General features: G+C 47.4%; 2 protein-coding genes across 3 annotated transcripts in view; both read right to left on the bottom strand.

The window, feature by feature from the left end:
* Positions 1-109: 109 nt before the first annotated feature.
* Positions 110-17,507, bottom strand: RMDN3 (regulator of microtubule dynamics 3). Of its 2 annotated transcripts, XM_044231893.1 has the most exons (13): positions 17,394-17,507; positions 16,854-17,047; positions 14,570-14,762; positions 13,991-14,134; positions 7,999-8,284; positions 7,127-7,229; positions 3,559-3,619; positions 2,281-2,356; positions 2,049-2,126; positions 1,504-1,602; positions 1,258-1,311; positions 1,057-1,137; positions 110-785 (listed from the first exon to the last, which is right to left on the bottom strand). In XM_044231893.1, exons 2-13 carry the CDS (start codon positions 17,038-17,040, stop codon positions 732-734), a joined length of 1,416 nt encoding a protein of 471 aa, XP_044087828.1. In that variant the 5' UTR covers positions 17,041-17,047; positions 17,394-17,507; the 3' UTR covers positions 110-731. The 2 variants fall into 2 exon arrangements, with proteins under 2 accessions (XP_044087828.1, XP_044087829.1); XM_044231894.1 differs by lacking the exon at positions 17,394-17,507 and having other exon boundaries at positions 16,854-17,291.
* A 4,807-nt stretch (positions 17,508-22,314) lies between these two features.
* DNAJC17 (DnaJ heat shock protein family (Hsp40) member C17) overlaps positions 22,315-23,209 on the bottom strand; it is a 39,817-nt gene continuing 38,922 nt past the window's right edge. The window contains exon 12 of the transcript XR_006381774.1: positions 22,315-23,107. The gene's annotated coding sequence lies outside the window, so the exon portion shown is untranslated. The remainder of the gene's footprint in view (positions 23,108-23,209) is intronic.

Here is a 23,209-nt window from a genome sequence, read left to right as displayed (position 1 = left end):
GCTTAAACTTTTTGGTGCTATTTTTCTGTTTGTCTGCAGTAGTTTCGGTAGTAGAAAACAGTTACGGAAATGTCAAGCAAGAAAGGAGCAGATGGCAAACAAAGGGGAATATAGTCAAATTTGGTTTATTTCAGGTTTATACCAAAATATATTCCAGGCAACTCTTTAAGATCATTGTTTCACAGTCTCATAAGCCTTATGCACTGGTGTCCTTCCAAAAGCTGCCAGGACTCTGTAAGTGAAGTGGTCCAGCTCCTCAGCCCAGGAATACAGTTAGAATCCACATGATAGATAAGAAGAGGGCAGTATCCATGGGCTGCCCTGACCTTTCCTTTTACCCTGATAGGGTATAAGAACGATATAATTTGGTTTTAAATATTAATAGAAAAGATTAGTGAGTACAAGTTCTGTGTTTTGTTCTTAGAGCTTTTTGAAGTTCACCCACCTCATCAGTAGGCTGAAGGCAGCCGTCAGTGCTATATATATATATCTTGATTTTTCAAGAATTCACTTAAGACAACTATAGAAATCCAGGCCTTAAGTACTTCCCCAATTTCTGATAAAATAAGGGATTAGAATAAATTAACCAGTGGGCAGTGGGAAAGAAACTGGGGAATGGTTATGGATACCAGTCAGACCCAGGAGTCAGGACCATCACTTAAGCAGTCTTAGATTCCTGATGATCTAAGCAGGGCATTCTCCCTCAAGTCATGAAGACCACTGAAATGCAATTATTCTCTTAAAATTATTTCCAATTCTTCCAAGTCCTTCTGGAAAGCCGAATCCTAGGGAGACAAGAAAGACTAGGCCTCAAAAATCTAAGCCAACTCCCAAACCACTGATAACTTCCCTTCTGAGCTCTGTTATCAGTCTTTAACCGACCTTCCCAGGATAGCCTGCAGCCTATGAAATATGCCCCCTCCCCAAAGTGAGATATATACAAAGATGACTACATGCAAAAGTGTAAACTATCTTTTATAGGGAAAATAAAACCTAAAGGGAAGAAAATGATTCAATAATGGAACCCAGTATTAGAGAAGCTCTTCAAAATATTACCTCATTGGTGACATCTGGCAGCTCCAGGGCTAACTTCATCCATTGTCTAGCTTCAGAGTTTTTTCCTAGTTCTCTGTAGCACTGAGAAGAGACAACAGTGAAAACCTGGGAGAAACGCCACCAGGAGACTGAACTTTCAGGACTTCCCATTATATATCAACATGTAATTTCATCCACGTTGAAAAAAGCAGGTGAGTTTACCTTGGAAATATATACCCTCCCTGCTTTAGAAAATCCTGGCTGTAGTTCTTCAGCCTAGAAAAGGAAACAAGGCATTTCAGGGAATTACCAAATTCAAGTCAGGCTGAAGTTTATTAAATAGAGCTTTCCAGTCCTGGCCTGGGGAACTCTATTTTTATAAGCTGTCCAGATGGTTCTGACTTTCTCCTTTAACAGGCAAGCCTAAAATTACAACTTTCCAAAAATCCCTCCCTTCTTTCCCAATACCTTCAGGAAGCTTTGGAGGGCATCCTGCACAGTAGCGCTGAGAGGGCTTTCAAACAAAGCTGCAGCAGTTTTTTTTTCTAGCCAGCTCAGGTGAGAGACCTGCCACCAAAAGATCCAAGTGTGAATAAAAAAAACGTGGATTTTTTCTTTGTTGTTTTTTTTTTTTAAAAGATTTTATTTATTTATTTGAGAGAGAGACAGTGAGAGAGAACATGAGTGAGAAGAAGGTCAGAGGGAGAAGCAGACTCCCCGTGGAGCTGGGAGCCCGATGTGGGACTCGATCCCGGGACTCCAGGATCATGACCTGAGCCGAAGGCAGTCGTCCAACCAACTGAGCCACCCAGGCACCCCTGTTTTGTTTTTGAGAGAGAAAAAACTGAGGAGGGCAGGCGGCAGAGGGAAAGAGACTCTCAAGCAGATTCCCTGCTGAGCTTGGAGCCTGACAGAGGCTCAGTCTCACGACCCTAAGATCACAACCTAAGCCAAAACCGAGAGTAGGGAGTTCAACCACCTGAGCCACCCAAGTGCCCCAGAAGGCAGCTTGCCTGGTAGCACCACCTGCCGAGGAGAAAGTGAGCCATAGGGTTTTCTGGCTGGAGAGCGATGGCTTTGTCCACATGCTCCTGAGGGGAAAAATGTAAATATAAATTGACATCAGAGTTGCTAAAGGAAGAACAAGTCGTAGAGACTATAGGGACACGCTTTGCAAGGAGCAAGGGAAGAGCAGGGAATCTGGACTAGAGCAGCACCAGGGAAGGAAGAAAAGCCTTTCCTCACCTTGAAGCTAAAGCCACTCTGGATGCGCCTCTGGATGCTCTCATGCTCAGCCAGCTGACCACAGAGCACCGCGTACCTAAGGGGAAAAGCCGCAGCAAGCTCGGGGACAAGGAATGGGCTTCCCATCCACTGCCCCCAACCCCTCAAGTAAAGCTGAAAACAGCATCTCTGTATGTACAAAATTCCTCTTTTCACAGATCTGTGGTCCGTCCTAGTTCACATTCTTTAGCAAACAGTGGTAGGCTCACAATTCTCCAAAGTATGCTAGGTACAAAAAAGCGGGGTCCACCAGTCAACTTCTCATACTTAACATTTAGGCAGTGTCTCTGTCCAAGTCTCCACAAGTTTCCCCCTATAATGAGTATAACTATTAGGGGTCATAAAAACTTAAAAAGCAGATCTCTAATAATCAGCATCAAAATGTAAGGGACCTAAGTACATTGGTTCTTATCTCCGGAGCAGACACTAAAAGGTCTCATTGGCTTTAAAAGCATACAGGCATGTCCTTGGGAAGCTATACTCCAGGATAACACTTCCAGAGGCTCATTTCCATATTTTCTCCAAAAAGCCACTCCTCAAGAATAAAGTGTAGACCAGTTTCCATCCTTGGGTGTCCAGGAGCCCCAAGGAAATCCAGAGAAGTGGCAATGACCTGGCCTCTGAGAAGAGCTCTTGCAGAGACAATCTTAGGACAGAAATATGGAAAGCAAAGGAGAGGTGAGAAGGGAATTTTCAATAAAATGAGGTGCTGGAACCAGGCCCCAGGACATGAGTTGGCCTTAACCCATGGAAGTTGGCAGAACTTTGCCTCTCAAGAGACCACAAAAGCAAGGCTGATGTTTTTGTAAGGTAATAAACTAAACTTCCTGGTGTTGAGCTCACATTCATTTTAACTCATGCAAGCCAAGCAAAGAAGCCAAAGTCTACCACCAGCCAGGGACTGCAGTCAGGGGGAAAAAGAACTTGTGCAGGACGTGGGAGCCACCCTCCCTGAAGAGCCAAGAACCCACAAATTTTGTAGCAAGGATGACTCTTAAAAAGCTATGCATTTCTCTAAGCCCCTCTAAGCCCCAACAACAACAAATCTTCGAATTCCCCCTTGCCTCACTCCCAGAGCACTTTCCAATGAAAACTCCCCTGGGTCCCTGGTTTGGATTAGGCCCAGCCGTATGATAATAAAGGCCAGAGCTCCCTCTCCTGTTTCCTCAGGCAGAGAAATGGCTCTCTTCCACTGTAACTCATGTTAGCTCGTTACAGGACTCTGCAGGGGTTTCTTACCACTGGTGACATTCAGCATTCTCATGCCCCTTCTCCAGGGCAGCCTCCGCTTCTTCTTTTCCTGTAGGGACAAAGGTGATTCAGAGTTCATAAGGGCTCCCAGGCAGACTTCGACATGAGGGGCCGTGGCAAGAATGACTGCTCGAGCCCTTACCAATCCCTACCCAACCTGGACTTGTTTGGAATATTGAATTTGAGCAGAATGAAAAGCTACAAATAGCTTCCCAGGGATAACTTCTGCTTTACCTCATTCTTTTCCCTATCTCTGTCATCCACTGCCCAATTACCTTCTTTTTATAACACCCACCTGATGTGTTCAAAGTTGTTGGGGTTGGGGGGGGGTTAGTTGTTTAAGCATTGGGGGCTGGGAGAGAGAATCTCAAGCAGAAAATGTTCTGAGCAGAGAGCCCCATATGGAGCTCGAAGTTACAACCCTGAGGTCATGACTTGAGCCAAAACCAAGAGTCCGGGGCGCCTGGGTGGCTCAGTGGGTTAAAGCCTCTGCATTCAGCTCAGGTCATGATCCCAGGGTTCTGGGATCGAGCCCCACATCGGGCTCTCTGCTCAGCAGGGAGCAGGGAGCCTGCTTCCTCCTCTCTCTCTGCCTGCCTCTCTGCCTACTTGTGATCTCTCTCTGCCAAATAAATAAATGAAATCTTTTTAAAAAAAAACAAAACCAAGAGTCCAACACTCACCTGACTGAGCTACCCAGGCATCCCTCAAAGCTTTTTATTTTAAGATATTATTTTTTTAAAAGATTTTATTTACTTATTTGACAGAGAGATCACAAGTAGGCAGAGAGGCAGGCAGAGAGAGAGGGGAAAGCAGGCTCCCCGCCGAGCAGAGAGCCTGACACGGGGCTCAATCCTAGGACCCTGATACCATGACCCAAGCCAAAGGCAGAGGCTCAACCCACTGAGCCACCCAGGCACCTCAAGATCTCAAGATTTATTTTTTTTTGACAGAGACACAGTGAGAGAGGGAACAGAGCCCAGGGAGTGGGAGAGGCAGGCTTCCCACCAAGCAGGGAGCCCGATGTGGGGCTTAAACCCAGGACCCTGGGATCATGACCTGAGCCGAAGGCAGATGCTTAACAACTGAGCCACCCAGGTGCCCCCTCAAAGTATTTTAAATATAAAAGAACCCAAAGGTTGGGGCCCCTGGGTGGCTCAGTGGGTTAAAACCTCTGCCTTCAGCTCAGGTCATGATCCCAGGATCCTGGGATTGAGCTCTGCCTCGGGCTCTCTGCTTAGCAGGGAGCCTGCTTCCTCCTCTCTCTCTCTCTGCCTGCCTCTCTACCTACTTGTGATTTCTGTCAAATAAATAAGCAAAATCTTAAAAAAAAGAAAGAAAGAAAGAACCCAATGGCAATCAAATTGTCCCAAAGAGACCTTATCCTAAGGGGGTATAGGCATGCTTTAGGCTGTCCATGAATCCCTCTGAAGTTGTATAAAAATTTAGGTGCATCTGTATTTTATTGAGGAGAGGGTCTACCTTTCCTTTTGATCAAATTCTCATAAGACTGTGATCTAAAAGCAATCATATCTCTATGCCAAAACTCTTCACCAGAGCCAAATGTCTGACCAGAAATGACATTCATTTAGTTTCCTAAGCACCACAACTGACATATCAAGGCCTAAACCCATGAAAGCTCTTGACAAGGATCTCCTATGCGGTCATGTAGTCTGGAGCCTTCTAGCTGAGGAACATCATGCCTACAATACTGGAGAAAAGAGCATACTGCCAAATGGGACTTCTCCTTTGACTAAAATGGAGAGCACTTCAAAGGGAATGTGGAGAAGATGGGGCAAAAGTAATGGGTTGAGGTGATAGGCTGGCTGATGTGAAAGGTTTCCTCATGTTTAAATGATAGTAATGACGGTAAGATGTTGTATATCCAACAAATACATTTTTAAGTTGGCTGATGAGAAACGCTACCACCAACCCCTTCTCCACCCCCTGCACCTTAACCTCCCCTTTTTAAACAATGACTGTGTATGGCCCCATCAGTAAGGGACATTGTCTCTCAGCGGATTTTTTCTTTGCCCACCTCAAAGCGCTATCTTACTAGAAAGTAAGAGCTGAGCATTCTTTCCTGCCAAGCTAGACAGAGGAGTAAGAAGATACCACATAAGATCCCACCCATAAGAATGGCTGCCTCTTGGTGCTCCAACTTTTAGAGATAGAACAAAATGGAAAGGACCATGAAGGATGGTCCTAAAAAGCCAAATTCTGGGGCCTCCAAGGCTGCTCCACCTGTGGTTCAGCAGGAGCAGACTTGCCTAGGGGGGTCCAAACTCTGCAGATCAGACCATAGCACTAACAATGGCTGCTCTAACCATCACCCTACCACCACCTTTAGGTTTCATGCTGGCCACTGTACTAATAAGTGATGCTCAATGGGGGTGCTGGGGTTAAGCTCCAACTCGGTTTTTGGCTCATGATCTCAGTCCCATGCCGGACTCCACATTTCTCCCTCTCCTCCCCACCCCCCCACAACCCTGCTCATGCTCTCTAAAATAAATAAAATCTTTAGGGGGAAAAAAAAAAATCAACAATCAAAAGGAAAGGAAAGATTCTTGTTGGTACCAAGGAGTCCAAGTACCAGCCCAAAAGCTCATGAGAATCCTTACCTCAAATTTAGGAGGGAACACAGAAACTTGTGAAAAGAAAGAAGCAAAAAGTAATTAAGCACCTCTGTTAAAACCTGGAGATTTTTCTGATGATCTGCCTCAATAAACATTAAACTCAACTGACTTGTTCTTTCTATATTGACAATTCTACAAATGCTTGAAACAATGACCTTGAGGTATTGTCAGATTCTACATTAGCAAAGATTCGATGTTTCTAAGTGAGGAGGTAGACCTATCCACTTTGGAAAGTTAACTTTAGGTATCTAACTGAACCACAAGACCTAGAAGCCCACTGACAGTAACCGACTTGTGTGTGGGTAGGCAGGACCCATCTTCCCCACAAAACCAGTCATTTTTCAAAGTCCCAGATTCTCAGTGACATGACAGATAGGGACAAGCCCTGAGCTTGGCATCATTCATATGCACCCTATCCACCCGGACACAGACTTTGGCAACAGAGTTTTTAAGTAAATCCCAAGGACTCCTAAGCTAACTGCCGCTCATAGGCTCTCACCAAACATGGTCTGCTGATACTCTCAGAGGACACCTGCCTCAAAGGCTCCATAACTCAAACCAGATTCCTAAGCAGCAGCAAAAAAAAAAAAAAAAACCAAAACCAAAAAAAACCCTTCAGATTAAGAAAACAGGCTTTGCCCTCTCCTGCAGGTGGGGAGTGAGAACAATTATCCAAGTATGCTACAGCTACCCCTAAAAACATTTGCACCGGTATTAATCACAATGTGCAGGGAAGCAGTGACCACTGTCTAAAAAAGGAAGCAGAAGTCCCTGGGAACCCGAGTTTGTCCCCAGTGAATAACTGAACCACCACTACCCTGACAGCCTATTATCTTGGTGGTTCCCCTGAGCCCCAAACAGATGGACCAGCTCAGCCCCAGAATCCGTCACCTTCCCATAAGGAATCTGTCAGTACTTACCATTTAGGGCATATGACTTCTTCTCGCTCACCTCTTCCGTGAGCTCACACATGTCACTATAGGCCCGGGCCAGGCGCCAGAGAAAGTCCTGCCGGCTTCCATACTGTAGACCAAACAGAGAGAGAGGGATGAGACCCCTCTTCTTCAGCTGCAGAGAACTGGGCCTCTGGCCTTCTACCCAAGCCGTAGGTTTTAGTTTCCAAGCTAGTGTGTTATACACAGAAATCAGGCCAGCCTTATGCACAGCCCTCCACCCCTACACGCCCCAACCCGCAGTTAGCTAACCGGTGATCTGTCATCTCTGCCTAGTAGCTTGCAGAAGCCTCCGAGTGAGGGCCCACTGTGAGGAGCAAAGCTCAACTCCAACACGAAATGCGACACAATGACTCTGGCTGACACAATGAAAAATGTGAATTCTCACATTTCCCAAGAAAAGGAAACATTCTAACTCTGGGACATTTATACCTGGGTGAGCATAAATCTTGGCAGTGAACCAGAGAAGGGAACTGTGGTTGAGTGACCTCCACACTTGTCTCTCATGATGGAAACTTCAAGTAGGGCAAGCAGCTTAGGCTCTGCCACAAGGGAAATAGAAGAGGGAAAAAATATTCCAGTTCTTTCCACACTTCTCTCCACTGTGAGTGGTAGAGCTCTTTTGCAACAGCTCTCCAGGAGGCAGAGGGCTGTGGGGAGGTGGCTCGGGGCAGGCGGTACAACCAGGCCCACAGGACATGCAAGCCTGGGGGGGTGCGTGCAGAAGCAGCCAGCTCACCCCTCCTTTCCCTTCCTATGGCCTCCGGCAGGCTTGTGAGCAACACCAGCCTTCCCCCACTCCCAGGGCTTGTGGGGCAGACAGGACGCCAGAGCCTTACCGCCAGCTTGTTGTTGAGCAGCAGCTGGAAGCCCTCCCGCCTGTCCTGCTCGCCGCCCTGGTGCAGCTCATCCGCCTGCTGCAGGAGGGGCAGCACATCCTCCGGGCCCGGGGAGCCTGCAGCATCCAGGGCTGCGGCCACCAGGCCTGATGCCACCTCCAGCTCCAGGTCCAGAGAGTCCCTTCTCCCGATCTTCACAGTCTCACAGCTCACTTCATCTTCCCCATCATCACTTTCTCTGTCAGAGTCCCGCTCATAGTCAGACTCAGCATTGGCTGTGGTATAACTGGAGCAGAGAAACAAGTGACAGGGTCAAGGGAGATTCTTTTTTTTTTTTTTTTAAGATTTTATTTATTTGACAGGCAGGCGGGGTGGGGGGCTGGGGAGCAGGCTCCCCACTGAGCAGAGAGCCTGATGCGGGGATTGATCCCAGGACCCTGAGATCATGACCTGAGCCGAAGGCAAAGGCTTAACCCACTGAGCCACACAGGAACTCCAATGGAGTTTATTTAGCCTCAGAGCTCTAGGACTGTCTCCCACCCACAAAGGGACTCCTGTTGTCCAGAGCACCAAGTAAAAACCATTTCTACCACACAGGGGCAGAGAAAGCTTCCTATGGGAACCACGGACTGGCAAAATGATCCCAGAGGGAAAGTGACCAGCTGGGGGCACTGGGGCAGTCAGGGGTCAATACGAGATGATCCCTCTCGCCCTGCAAGCTATCAAGTCAGCCAGATAATCAGAAAAAAACAGAAGACTAGAAAGAAGCCTAGAAAGGAATTTACCAAAATGCTGCTAATAGATCTCATGGTAGAAGAATTAAAGGAAGTTTTTCTACTTTTTTTAACATTACATATGATTGCTTTAGTGAGCATATATTCTTTTAAGTAAAAAAGAAAGAAAAGGTTTTTAAGATAAAAACCATTAAGTATGTGGAGCTGATCTGAGCTGGGCGGCTCACCAGGCTAAGGGTGTGTCGGTCATTTTTGCCTTATCAGCCAAAAGCACCACCAGAAACAACATGGGTGGGTGCCAGCCTCCAAGGCCACGGGCAGCCCAAATACCTACATCTTCTTTCTCAATTCTCCGTACACCTCTGTCCTAAGTCAGCAACCAAACCTAAACCACAATAGGAGTAGCCCTTGGAAACCTTAGGAACTTGCTGCGGTGGGGAAAGGCCAAGTTGCAGCTGGAATCAGGAAAGAAGGAAGATGGAAACAGAAGTTCCTGTGAAGATTTCTCTGGGGCCGCCACAAGCCAGGCAGGCACGTTCCTGGAACCCTCTACCTTGATGCACTCACTGAAGGGGAGGCCACGTTTCTGTTGGATCTTAGCCTTCACTGGCGGCTCATTAGGGTGTTCTCCCTAACTGCCAACTGAATCAGACAAAAACTGAGCAAAGGACAATGTCAGACTTCCAGGGTCCAGAAGCAGACACCAGAGAAGCCTCCAGACTTGAGTGAAGGAAAGGCAGCTTCTATCAGAGCCAGAAGGTTCTGAAGCACAGGAAGATCTTAGTGTCACTTAGGGATATGCTTCCTCCATCCTAGAATGAAAGACAGGGACAGGATACTGAGCTGGCACAAAACAGACCTGAAGAAGAGATAAGAAAGGCACCTACAAAGACAGGGCAAGGTAGGTCCAAGCGGTAGGCCAGAAAGCCACACGCAACAAGAAGATGGGCTCCACCCAGAAGGTACCAAGTAAGCAAACAGACCAAGTTCCCTGTCTGTGCCCCTGCTTCACAGAGGAGCTTCCAGACTCATCTAAAAAAGGGCTCCAGGAACCTGTAGGGTATTGACCTTAGCTACACCTTGCTTTTTAAGATGTTACCCAAGTTCCTTCCCCTCTAGCAACGGGCACTAGAAACATTAGAAATTAGAGGCACAGGAAAAGCGGCAGAGGTTTTACAACCAACCTGAGTAGTGATGAACAAGACCACACAGAGGCAGCCTAGACAGACTCCCAACCAATTCTGAAGCCTGGGACAATAACCTGCCTAAATAAGAAAATCAAATCAAAGTCTACCAGCGCCTCTACTCAGCCCAGCCAGGCCAAAGGCATGATGGATAAATGGGTTAATACGGGGTAAGGAGACAGAGTTTTGTACTGTCTTGTTAGAAAGGGAGACACCATTGCCTGAACTCCCTCCAATGAGGAGTTCAAATCAGGAGTCTCCCGGGGAGGGACCCTTGCTCTGATCACTTCTAGTGCATAGCAATCAGCAGTCTCTCTCCAGGGAGCTCATGTGGCTGAGGAATGGGAGTGATCAGGAAGGACCCCACTGCCCACAGAGAGAGCTGGTGGAGCCAGTGAGGCAGGGAAGCCCCAGGGAGGCTGAACAGTGAGGAGGCCTTTATGGAACCTCAGCCCCACTTCACGGAGCTCTGCCTTGCTAACCTGCACCCCGCTGGCTGCCATGCAGTGGGCGGCCAGACACCTGCTGCCTCAGCACAGACATCAATCCCGTGAGCTTCCAGGCCTTCCACAGCAACATGGGCTGCAACCCTACATTCACATCATGCTCTCCCACATGTCAGACCACCAATCCAGCCCATGGAGAAACCCACCAGAGCAAGGACGGTCCCTTTTGTTTAACATGCCTTATGGCTTTGACACCTGCCAGGGACTGGCAGGGACCTCTAAAAAGGCTCTTCGGAGCTGTATCCTTGGGTGGGACACATTGTTCCCACATACGGTAGAGAACCCATGGCTACTTCGGAGCAAGGAGGCCAGAGACGCCCGACTCTACCCCTTGAGGAGAGCCACGAGTCAGTGATCAAGGACTCAGTTACTCACATATCCCCTTCCGATCATTAAGTTTCCTTCTTTTGACTCCTCCTAAGCCCCATTAGAGGGGCTGAGCTAAAGCATTCAAAGACAACCAGGCATGGGAGACCCTCAGTGGTGGGGAAGATAAGACCAACCTAAACGCGGTAATAAATGCCCAAGAAAGAGAGGCAGTGAGGTTGCAGGCAATCTTTTCGGCTGGGATGCCGGGGAAGGCTTGCTGGAGGAGCTGGTGCTTGAGGGCAAGCTGGGTTTTGACTAGGAGAGAAGTTACGCTACGTTTGGTACAATATTCAGGGAACAAGCCTGTGGACCCACACAGTGACTCTGCCTCTGCCATATTCAGTCAGTCCCCCAGGAGCTCAAAGTTGCTATTTTATGCGGAAGAAAAGGGAATACAGCTTTCGGTGGAGTAGGCTATTCAATGTTCTTAGCTTTTCACCCCTCAAAGCAGCACTCCCACAAGTTCAAAGCCATTCCAGAGTTTGGTCTCCTCCCCAAATTCCCCCTTGACCTATATGGCAGTGACCATGACAAAAAGAATTATCCACCATGGGCACTGCCCCAGAGAGCACCAGCTAAACCGGAGTCTTGCACCTCGTCCCACACCAGCAGCTTCTACATGCCTCCAGATCGGTCATGGGTTAAGTCTGCTAGTAATTAGGAAAGCCACCTTTCCTCTCATCCCATCAGGTGGCTGATAAGCGGGTCCTTCCCCTTAGGGCCTTCACAGCCCCAGTGAGCACCTCAAGCAGTGAAGCTCCCATAAGCTTCCCACGTTAAATCCTCTGGCTCTCACTGTTGCCCAAACTTTGCACAACTTTCTTTCTTAAGATTTATTTACTGGAGAGGGAGAAAGAGCGAGTGAGCACATATGCACAGGCAAGCAGGAGGAGGGGCAAAGGGAGAGGAAGACAATCTGAGCAGACTCCCCACTGAGCACGGAGCCCTACCCCAGACTCAATCCCACCGCTCTGAGATCATGACCTGAGCCAAAATCAAGACTCGGTCGCTCAATCAACTGAGCCACCCAGGCATCCCTTGTACCACTTCTTGAAATCATCACTGAAGGCCCTGCGTTCTATATCACTTTGGGCAGAGCTGTGACCTCTCCTGTTCTACCCTCTTACAACCGTTAAGTTTCCCACCCAAGTGACCTGCTTGAATGGGTTGCATACAAATGCTCCTTAGGTCTCAGGGCCCACTACTAATTACTTTGTCCTTCTTTTCAGTCCAGATATTCCAGATATGCCAAATACAAATCCATTTTTGCCCTTGACAATGTAGGTAAAAGGGATCAGAGAACTCTGACAACAGTAGTCACAAAGGGAGGACTAGAGCTCTTACCGAGACGGCATGTTGCAAGAGGTGCCTGGGCAACCAATAATCAAACCCAGGACAGATGCCCAATGGCAGGAATATGGAAAAAGAGTGAACTGTTATTCTCCATTTTCCTAGGAAACCAAATGAGGAGAGAGAGGCAGGACAGTATATTGTCCCAAACAGAATGAGGCTGAAATTTCTTAAGATGTACTGAACAGATCATACTGCCATGGGTAGGTCTTCCTGGGCCGTGAGCTGTGGCAGCCCTCAGTCCATGGGAAGAACTCCCAAGGGCTCCACGGGCTAGTTCTTCCCGTAAAGGCCTTTCCGTGCCCCCACAACCAAGCCATGCCATAGATCACAGACCCCGCTAACCCCTGCGGATGAGCGCCGCTGAGCCTGCACTTAATAGCTGTGCAACTCTGGGCAAGGCATTGAGCCTGGCTGAGCCTCAAGTCTCTGTCAGAAAAGGAAGAAGAGCAGCACCAACTTCCTAGGCTCCCTGGGAGGATTAGGTGAGGAAACGGCTCTAAAGTGCTTGGCATGGTGTCTGCCAGAGGAAAAATAAACAGTAGTTACCATCATAAAGTGTTTCAGCTAAAGGACATTGCTAGGATACCTGGGTGACTCAATTGCTAAGTGTCTGCCTTCGGGAGGCACCTGGGTGGCTCAGTGGGTTAAGCTTCTGCCTTCAGATCAGGCATGATTTCAGGGTCCTGGGATTGAGCCCTGCACTGGGCTCTCTGCTCAGCAGGAAGCCTGCTTTCCGTCACCATTCCCCCCTCCCCCACGGCCCGACTGCCTCTCTGCCTACTTGTGCTCCCTCTGTCAAATAAATAAATAAAATCTTTTAAAAAAAAAAAAGTGTCTGCCTTCAGCTCAGGTCATAATCCCAGGTTCCTGGGATCGAGCCCCACATCAGGCTTCCTGCTCAGCAGAAGGCCTGCTTCTCCCTCTCCACTCCCCCTGCTTGTGTTCCTTCTCTTGCTGTCTCTGTGTCAAATAAATAAATAAAATCTTAAAAAAAAAAAAAAGAAGAAGAAGAAGAAGGACATTGCTGCAAAGATCACCCTGAATGGCTGTATGCATGTTTAGAGCTGAACCAGTGCTTCTGTCCCAATCTTTTCCTTGAGGAGGAAAAGGTCAGCCTCGAGACCTCACAGAGGAGCTAGCAGCAGACAAGGGCAGAAGCTGCCAATGACAGTGTCCAGCTCCACAACAAAGATAATTCATTCAGACTCCATCCTTGAGACCAAAGTTTCAAAATGGCACTAGTGACTTAAAATCAAAAAGCCCTTAGCCTGAGCATGTTTAGAGGCTGTCCACCAGACTCCTGCCTGCTGTCCCGGTGCACAGTAAGGCCTACGAGCAGAGCTGCTGGGCTACTACGTATTCAAGACAGCTCCCACCTGTGAGGATGGCAAGCGAGCAGGAGCAAGCCTCCCATGTGGGAAGAGAGGAGCTTCCAGGAGAGGGGAGCACAGTTAGAGCTTAGAGGGCTCTGGACACCTGGCTCAGCCACTGAGTGAAGGAAATAAAGTCATGAAACAATAGTTATAAAGTTCTTGTGATAACACAGCCAAATGCTCAACTAATGTTACAGGAAACATGAAAATAAAAATTATGGCTACGTAAAAAACCAATTCCGATGAAAATGACAGATGTAAGCAAAAAGCACTGTTAATATCTCATTTGCCTAAGTGACATAAGGCGGATGGTTTTTCTTGTTTTACCTATTCCTTATTTTATTCATTTATATCCTTACCTTGTGCCCAAGATTACTGACAGCAGCTCAGTGTGAATTTTCCAGAGATAAAAAGCACTTTTACAAAAGGTCACCTGGCCGAAGTCATAACTGCCTCCAGGAGAAAGGACTCACCCGCCTTCACTCTCAGCATCTGTGAATGTGGCTCCCGAGGTGGCTGTGAAGTAGACAGAGCTGGACCCAGTAGAGTCACTCCTCTCCCGGGCAAACGGGAACCTTCGCCGCCGAGCCACTCTCTGGCTCTCTTCCATGTGGGATCTGAAAGGCGGGTCCCTTTAGAGAGGGTGCCATTAGGTCCCAGCCAGCCCGTCGTCTCCCTCCACGAAGGAACCTCTCACTAATGCTGCTCAGTAAGGAGCCAAACACAGAGAAAATCCTGGGTTTCTACCCTCAGAAGAACAAGGACAGCTCCCCAGGCCCAGCCTGCACGGGCAGCCCAGCTAAGTCAGCATAAAGGATGTCAGCGGCTACAAAAGACTAAAAGGAGGGGGGCCCCAAAGCACCATGGAACTTAGGGAAGAAGGCAAGGTACGAAGCATACAGCTTCCCTGCCAGTTATGTAAGAAGCTACACAACTGGCTTCTGCCTCTGAGACGGCAGCAAAGGCCAGGACGCAGCTCAGCTGAGCAAGCTGCAGGGGCTGAGAGCAGCTGAGGGCCCGAGGGCAGTGGGATAGAAGGCTGCATCACTCACCGGACCTCCCCAACGATCTGGCCGGCCAGGCCCTGCAGGCTGCTCCGCAGCTCCTCTACCTCGCGCCGCAGGGCCGCCAGCCCGGTCAGCACGAAGTCCAGGCGCTCCAGCACCTCCTCCTGCCCTTCCCGCGGAAGGCTGACCAGCTCCGCAGCATCTCCAGCCTCCCCGGGGCCTGCCCGCAAAGGCCTCACTGAAGGAAGGACAGCACACAGTGACGCTCAGGGGACAGGGTGAGGAAGAGATCTTCGACCTGGAATTTAAGAACACCTGCTTCTCACTGGAGCTCAGTTTACCAAAACCCTTGTGACTCAGACAGTAAATGTTCACAGCTAAGTCCTGTTAACAAGTCTTCAAGTAACTATTCAAAGAAAAAAAAAAAATCAAGATCCCAGTCTCTACATAAGAGCCCCCTCTGTCCGCAGAAGCTTTCACGCCAGAGTCTTCAGCAGTACCGCACCCTAACGTAAAATGCTGGCAAGAACATAGTACTGGTCGCCTGGGTGGCTCAGTGGGTTAAGCTTCTGTCTTCAGCTCAGGCCATGATCTCCGGGTCCTGGGATGGAGCCCCACATCGGGCTCTCTGCTCAGCAGGGAGCCTGCTTCCTCCTCTGTCTCTGCCTGCCTCTCCACCCACTTGGGATCTCTGTCAAATAAAATCTTAAAAAAAAAAAAAAAAAAAGAACACGGTACCTAGAAGGCAGGACACCTGCGCTGCAAAAGGAAAACAAAATCCTTTACCTGTCTAGCTAGTTCCCAAATACAAGGCAGTCAATACCAGCCACACTGCCGAACTAAAATGGAGCTCAAATTCTGGGCTTTCATTCCACAGAGAAGAGCAAAAGAAACTCTGATCCTCTCAAGGACTTCATGTAGTATCATCAGAGAGGGGCAAAGAGAAAGGAACAGTCACTAAGAGAAAAGCCCACCCACACCCCATGGGGAAAAACACCATTCCTGAGCCCTCATTGGAGCTCTGGTAAATTCCAACAATAAATGCTAATAAAAGAGCAGCTCCCCAAGGCCATTGGACTGGAAAATGTAAAAATAGTAAAGAAACCAGGAAGGCAGGACCCACAGTGCAGGCAAACATAAATGTGTTCAAGGACGTCTAGTGAGAGTCTAGGCTGGATTACAGCACACACCCGATATTATTCAGGAATGTAGAGCAAGAAAGAGCTCTGGGGGGCACCCGGCTGAATCAGCTGGTAGAGAATGAGATTCCTGATCTTGGGATCATTGAGTTCGAGCCCCATGTTCGGTGAAGAGATTACTTAAATAAAACTTAAAAAAAAAAAAAAAACTTCGAAGAAGAAAGAAAGATCTCTGGGAACATCACCAGTTTCTCCAAACACCTACTGCTAAGAAATTACAAATAAGCCACAAGGAAAAGACAGACAAGCACTCTTGCAATACTAGGTTACCAACATGTTATAAAATGCTGACAAACAGCTGCAACCAGCGCGGATAATTCTTTGAAGACGCTTCTAAAACTAACTTTTCCAATCCATCTGGCGTTTGGTAATCAGAGAACACTCATTCCCAATTAACATAGGGTGACATGATCTCCACGCCTCTCCATTACACACACCTGAGGAGAGCGGTTTGAACCAGCCTTAGATGCTTTGCTCAAACAACTTAAGGTCAAAGTTTTCAAAACAAAAGTACTACCCATTTCAGCTGTGGCTGGCTTCCAGCAACATTCAGCCTCAATTGCAGAACATGCACTCCCACGTCCAAGCTGTGCAAGTTCTGGACCAGGTGACCAGGCCCAATCCTACCACTTAACTGCTCTATGACACCCTGAGTGAAGTTACATAATCTTTTTGAATCTCAATTTTCAACTAAGGATTAAAAAACAAACAACAAACAAACTTGGATAGTCTCCACATTCCCTTCAAAGTCTAATACATAATTTAATACATAAGCCTCAAGACTTAATTCCCCTTAGTTTTCCCTTTTGCCTTATTTTGGACTCTTTTTTCTCTACTTACTAAATCCTTTACCCAACACTAAGCAAGCGCCTTTACAACATACGTAGCACTATTGCGGCCTGAACTAAGAGTAAAAGCTAAACAGCCTTTTCACAATAGGCTTTTCTGGGATTACAAGAAAATGTACAGAAAAAGAAGACTGCTTTCCTTTTCAGTTAACTTTACAGAAAAGCGAAACTCTCAGGCACCCCTTCCGTTGTCCCGTCCCACCGGCTCTACTAAAGGCAGCCCGGACCCTAGGCCCATCCATCAGCCACGACTGTGGCCTCAAGGGACCGGCTAGGACGTACCCTGGCGTCCTGGCTCTGAGGTCTGCGTGTAGCCCAGGGAGTTTGGTAGGCTTTGACTGTGGCCATGGCGCCGGGTCCGCTTCCACCGCTGGCTGTAAAGCGCACACAGGAATCCAAGGCCCGCGGCGGTGCCCAGCAACAGTCCCAACCCGGCTTGGGCGCCGCCCAAGACCCCCAGCCTAGACATGCTGCACCTGCAGCCCACGTGAACCACCGGAGCGGGCGGGCGGGGACAAGGCGAAAGAAACTCGTGAGCGTGGTCCTCCCACCCCCACCCCCAGACTATCCTCACCCCAATCCGGATCCTAAGGTTTCCGCCAGACCCCTGTGCCCGACTACGTGCCTCTCACCCAGCTTGGGCGCAGGCGCCCCTCCAGCCCTGATCTCAGAGTCAGAGGTTTCTTGGCCTCCAACCCCCGCCCCCAACCCTACGACACTGCAGACAACGAACCCCCCGCCCCGGCTGCAAACTCCAGGCCATCCCCCCCAGCGCCCTCGGAAGGCGACCTGGCCCGGCAGCAGACCAGCCCAGACCCTTACCGACCGCTCACAACCAAGCAAGCAGCCTTCACGGCCGCTGCTCACGCTGTCAATGAGCGTGACATCATCAAGCCGCGCCAGCAGACCCGCGCGCTGTTGGGAAGGCGCCGTGAGTTGCCCGCTCGAGGCTCCGTTTCCGCCCACGCTTTGCCCAGGGGGCGGCGCCAGCAGGGAGCGGGAGAGGGGAACCCAGGAGGGAGAAGGGAGGTAGGGAGGAGGAGCGCTGGGAGACTTCTGGGTTTGATGCTTCAGCAGTACCCCTGCTGGCCAGATGAGGTTCCCTTTCCCTCCAGTCCCACCAGTTTTCCTGCTGTTCCCGAACGTCTTTCTCCCTTTGCGTCTGCTGTCGCTTCTGCCTAGAATAATAACCCGTTGTCCTTCTGGACAACATCACCCCCTCCCCACCTTTCCTTGACAATGTTTGATTTCGGCTTGATTTGCTTATGCAGTTTTACTAGAACCATTTACTGAGCACAAGACAGTAGCACCCTTGGCAGTTCAAATTAGACTGATAAATAAACCAGCCAGATAAATGGCTGGTTACCTTCAAGAGGTCCCAGGGTCACCAGGGCCAGTTTTCACCTAACACAGACAAATCCCAGCACTAAAAAAAATCTTAAACCTTACATTATCTGTAATACCTCGATCAAGAACAGAATTATAAACTGCTTTTTCATTTCCAGAATGTAAATGAAATTCATTCCTCCAATAATATTTTTTAAGCACTTGGGTGAGGCTAAAACTTGACTTCCTCTCTAATTGCTTAAATTGGTTCAGATACCATTTCGTTTTTTTTTTTTTAAATCAATATTCTTCAGGATTTCTGTGCCCGTTGTGAAAATTAATAAAGGGAAACCAAGGGGCAACCATACCATTCAATGTCAGTTACAGGAAGAATTGTCAATTACAGACCCCTAACAGAAGAATCTCAACTGAAGAGAATCATAAATTACAGGGTCCCAAAGAAAAAGATGTACATTGCATCCCTTGAAATAAATCGGCTGCCCCTGCAACTCAGCCTATGAAAAACCATCGTCACCTTTAACTCTTGCTACTCTCCAGTGGATTGATGTTCAAAACAACTCTTCCCAACTTCCTCCTTCTTTTCCGTAAAATAACATTTCTCTCCTTTGTTTGTTGAACTTGCCTCTGGTTTTGCTGTAGCTTTCTTGTCCTGGATTACAAACCTCTGCTATCCCTGAATAAACCTATGTTTTTGTTGGTAAAACAATTGGCAGTTTTTGTTTTTTTTTTTTTAAGATTTTATTTATGGGGCACCTGGGGGGCTCAGTGGGTTAAAGCTTCTGCCTTGGGCTCAGGTCATGATCCCAGGGTCCTGCGAGCCCTGCTTCCCCTGCTCTCTCTTCCTGCCTCTGCTTACATGTGATCTCTGTCTGTCAAATAAATAAATAAAATCTTTTTTTTTTTAAGATTTTATTTATTTCTTTGACAGAGACAGATCACAAGTAGGCAGAGAGGCAGGCGGGGGGGGGCGGGGGGGAAGCAGGCTCCCTGCCAAGAAAGAGCCCGACGCAGGGCTCGATCCTAGGACCCTGGGATCATGACCTGAGCCGAAGGCAGAGGCTTTAACCCACTGAGCCACCCAGGCGCCCCATAAAATCTTTTTAAAAAATAAAGATTTTATTTATTTATTTGACAGAGAGAGAGACGAAGTGAGAGAGGGAACACAAGCAGAGGGAGTGGGAGAGGGAGAAGCAGGCTTCCCATGGAACAGGAAGCCTGATGCAGGGATGGATCCCAGGATCCTGGGGTCATGACCATTACCCCTGGGGTAATGATTGAGCCACCCAGGCGCCCCTGGCAGTTTTATTTTTAAGGTTAATACCACCATGGCCCATTGATTTTTATAATTCCACTTTAAACTTTTGAGATTTTATGCAACTTCTTATAATTTTAAAAACTGAAAATACAGGACTATGATTCCAGTTTTACCACCAACATTTCTCTCAAGTTAAAATTTCGTTTAGTGACAGGTGAATTATCTAAATGAGTCCTCCTTAAATCCTCGTCTAGATATTATATTTATTTACCTTTTAAGATTTTATTTATTTATTTGGCAGAGAGAGAGATCACAAGCAGGCAGAGAGGCAGGCAGAGATAGAGAGATATATATATAGAGAGAGAGAGCTGAGCAGAGAGCCCAATGCAGGGCTGGATCCCAGGACCCTGAGATCATGATCTGAGCCAAAGGCAGAGGCTTAACCCACTGAGCCACCCAGGCACCCCTATTTACCTTTTAATTGTGAGATATTTTACAAATAAGAGAGTACATTTAATGTAATGTACATTGTAAGGAATAATTTAAAGGCAACAAGGTTCCTACCCCACAGTTTAAGGAATAGGAATTTACCAATACCTCTCCTATTCATTTCTAATGATTCAGTTCAACTGGTATCTTCTTAAAAACATGAATTATAATTGTCTTGGTAAGAAAAGAGTGCTTTTAATATACTTTTCCCCTAATTTTTTCTCATTTTTCTGAGATAAGCATGTGTATCTTCAGTAGTAAGACAATATTAATTTTTGGAGAGAATAAAAAGTAATTTCTTTTGGGGAACCTTTCCAGACTACAACAACCTTGGTGGGCTTAATCTTTTAATTTTTCTTTGTTTCCGAGGCTTGGTTACCTCCACTACACTTGGTTACATGAGTATCTGCTTTCTAGTCTGGCTACCCCACCAGTGTGTTCACTCTTCCAGGTTGGGGTTCATGCTCAATTCATCTCCATAGTCCAGGAACTCCAGTGCAGAAGCGACCCACAGAAGCTGAATGTGGAGGGAGGAAGGAAAGAAGGAATAACCAGTACCCAGGCCCCACCACCCAGACAATGTCTTCATGATGAAAAACTAACTTGTGGAAGAACAATTTCTTCTCTTCCTGCAGGGGAGGAAGATCTGCCAGATAAATGGATTGTGGCAAGAGGCGAGGCCAGATGGGCAGACCAAGCAGGGGAATTCATTTCCCTCTGGATATTAAAGATGTTATCTGGTGGGCACGTGGCTGCCAGAGCACTCAGCAGCGGGGTGGGGGGGATTCTGGATGGATCTTTCTATCTTCTGTAGCATCTGCAGACCAGTTTTGCAAATGTAATAAAGCCCTGGCCATCTAAGACGGCACTGCCTTCCCATCTCCTCTTCGCTCCAGCCCAGCCTGAGAGAGGAGAGCAGCAGCCCCCAGATTCCTGCTCTCATCTCTGCTCCAAATAGGCCAACCTCTACCCACCTGGCTCTTCCAAGACAGGCAACATAGTCAAATGCCTTGGGATGGTGGCATTACCCCCTGACCACTACCTGACCACTAAGGTAGTTGACACTTAAAAAAATTGTTCTTATTGGGGCACCTGGGTGGCTCAGTGGGTTAGTCTCTGCCTTCAGCTCAGGCCATGATCTCAGGGTCCTGGGATTGAGCCCCAAATCGGGCTCTCTGCTCAGCAGGGAGCCTGCTTCCCCCTCTCTTTCTGCCTGCCTCTCTGCTGCTTGTGATTTCTGTCAAATAAATATATTTTTTTAAAAATTGTTATTATTAAATATTTAATAGCTAAAAAGGGTATTTATAATACAATAAGGATTGAAGACATGTATAACCCTGTATAATCCAGGTACTAGTGTGAGAAAGAGAACATCACTTTTGCCTTCTAAGACTCCAGCATGGCTGTCCCTGCCTAGTTAGTCCCTTTCACTTCTCTCAGAGGTGAACACTGCCCTAAATATTACATTTATCATTCCCTTACTCTTCGTTATAATTTCACCACATATTTTTTATTGATGTGTAATTTAACCTTATATTTTTATCCCCAAACAATGTATTATTTAGTTTGGCAAGTTGTGAGCTGTAAGTAGAATTATTCTCTCTTTTCCACAATTTACTTGTGTACTTCGCATTTTTTATGGCTCTGCAGTTTCTGTTGTATCAATCAACCAAAAACTCACTCCACTCTTTTTTTTTTTAAGAATTTTATTTATTTATTTGACAGACAAAGATCACAAGTAGGCAGAGAGGCAGGCAGAGAAAGGGGAGGAAGCAGGCTCCCCGCTGAGCAGAGAGCCCGATGCGGGCCTCGATCCCAGGACCCTGAGATCATGACCTGAGCTGAAGGCAGAGGCTTTAACCCACTGAGCCACCCAGGCGCCCCCTCCACTCTTTTTTTTTTTAAAGATTTTATTTATTCATTTGACAGAGATCACAAGTAGGCAGAATGGCAGGTAGAGGGAGAGGGAGAAGCAGGCTCTTCACTGAGCAGAGAGCCTGATGTGGGACTCGATCCTAGGACCCTGGGATCATGACCTTGGATGAAGGCAGACCCTTCACCGACCGAGCCACCCAGGTGGCTTATGATATGATAATCTTATACATGCATCCTGATGAGTGAGTTTTCCTGAGGTCTATCTAGGTTGGGTTTAGCTAGGTCATACCCATGCACAATTTCAGCTTTGTTAGATGAAGCTACGTTGTTTTCCAAGGTTTATCAATCATAACACTTTCCAGTCCCAACAGTAATGTTCCCATTGTTAGACCTTTCCACCAACACTCAGTGTTTACAGATTTATCTATTAATTTAGCAAATCATTATAGTAGTATCTCATTGTGGTTTAAAATGTAGTTTGAGGGGCACGTGGGTGACTGGGTTGGTTAAGAGTCTGCCTTTGGCTCAGGTCACGATTCCAGAGCCCTGGGATCAGGCCCCACATCAGGCTCCCTGCGGCAGAGAGTCTGCTTCTCCCTCTCCCTCTGCTCCTCCCTGCACTCATGCTCTGTCTCTCCCTCATTCTCCCTCTCAAATAAATAAATAAAATCTTTTAAAAATATATGTATAGTTTGAGGGGCACCTGGGCAGCTCAGTTGGTTAAGCCTCAGATTCTTGGTTTCCACTCAGGTCATGGTCTGTCAAATAAATAAAATCTTCAAAAAAAAAATGACTCTTTAAAATAGAAAATAAAATACAGTGTGATTTGCATTTCTGGAATTTCTAGTGATATTGGACATCATGTTATCGGTTTACCGGCCATTTCCATTCCCTCTTTTGAAAGTGCCTATTCAAGTCATTTGCCCATGTTTTTTCTATTGATTTATCTTTTTTGTTGTTGATTTGTTGGAGTTCTTTATATGGCCTGAGTATTAATCTTAATGACTCCTTCGTTAGACATGAGGATCTTCTCTCTCCAGCTAAAGTGTTAGTCTTGGAGGTGGAGAATAGGCGGAGGGAGTACAGAATAGTCAAACAAACCTCAAAGAGTCCTTTAGGATTATAACTGCCTCTTTCCCTTCCAGTGCTCCCCACATCTGTCAAGCTGCTGGAGGCACAGAGCAGGCCTGTAAGGGCCCTTCAGGGACGAGAAGATTGTTCAAGGGCCAGAGAAGGTTACAGGCTATTTTTTCTTTTGTTCTATTTTGTTTTGTTTTTTAGAGAACCAATCACAAGGCGGGTAGAGAATCTTTTGAATTTTCAGATTTTGAAACACCGAGATGAGGGCGTGGACACACCAAGTGCACTTGCTGCCCTCTGATCGGGGCTGGTGTCCGGGAACGTAGTTTCTTTTTGCCTCAATTGTTGCCTTGTGATTTCGCGCGCGCGTGCGCTGCATCTCTCCAGCTTCGCGGGAAGCTCTCCAAAGTGGGAGCCAGATTCCATTGGTTTAAATCGCTCGGGGACTGACACACAGCCAAACGCTCATGAGGTTCCTCTATAGATTTACCTATGGGAGCACAGAAATGCAAGGTTCGGCCGTTGCACTAGGAATTACAGTCAGGGAGGAGGCAAGGCGCGGTGCACACGAAGTAGTTATTCTAGCTGTAGC

Source organism: Neovison vison, chromosome 13 (genome assembly GCF_020171115.1).
Source record: "Neovison vison isolate M4711 chromosome 13, ASM_NN_V1, whole genome shotgun sequence".
NCBI lineage: Eukaryota > Metazoa > Chordata > Mammalia > Carnivora > Mustelidae > Neogale > Neogale vison.
This window is presented reverse-complemented; position numbering and strand designations above follow the sequence as displayed.

Coding starts and splice junctions, on each gene's coding strand:
- RMDN3 (XM_044231893.1), bottom strand. CDS start 17,040: ATGTCTAGGCTGGGGGTCTTGGGCGGCGCCCAAGCCGGGTTGGGACTG. Junction 2,357..3,558: donor AATGCTGAATGTCACCAGTG/GTAAGAAACCCC, acceptor TTTTCCCCTTAG/GTACGCGGTGCTCTGTGGTC. Junction 1,312..1,503: donor CCCTCCAAAGCTTCCTGAAG/GTATTGGGAAAG, acceptor TTCCTTTTCTAG/GCTGAAGAACTACAGCCAGG.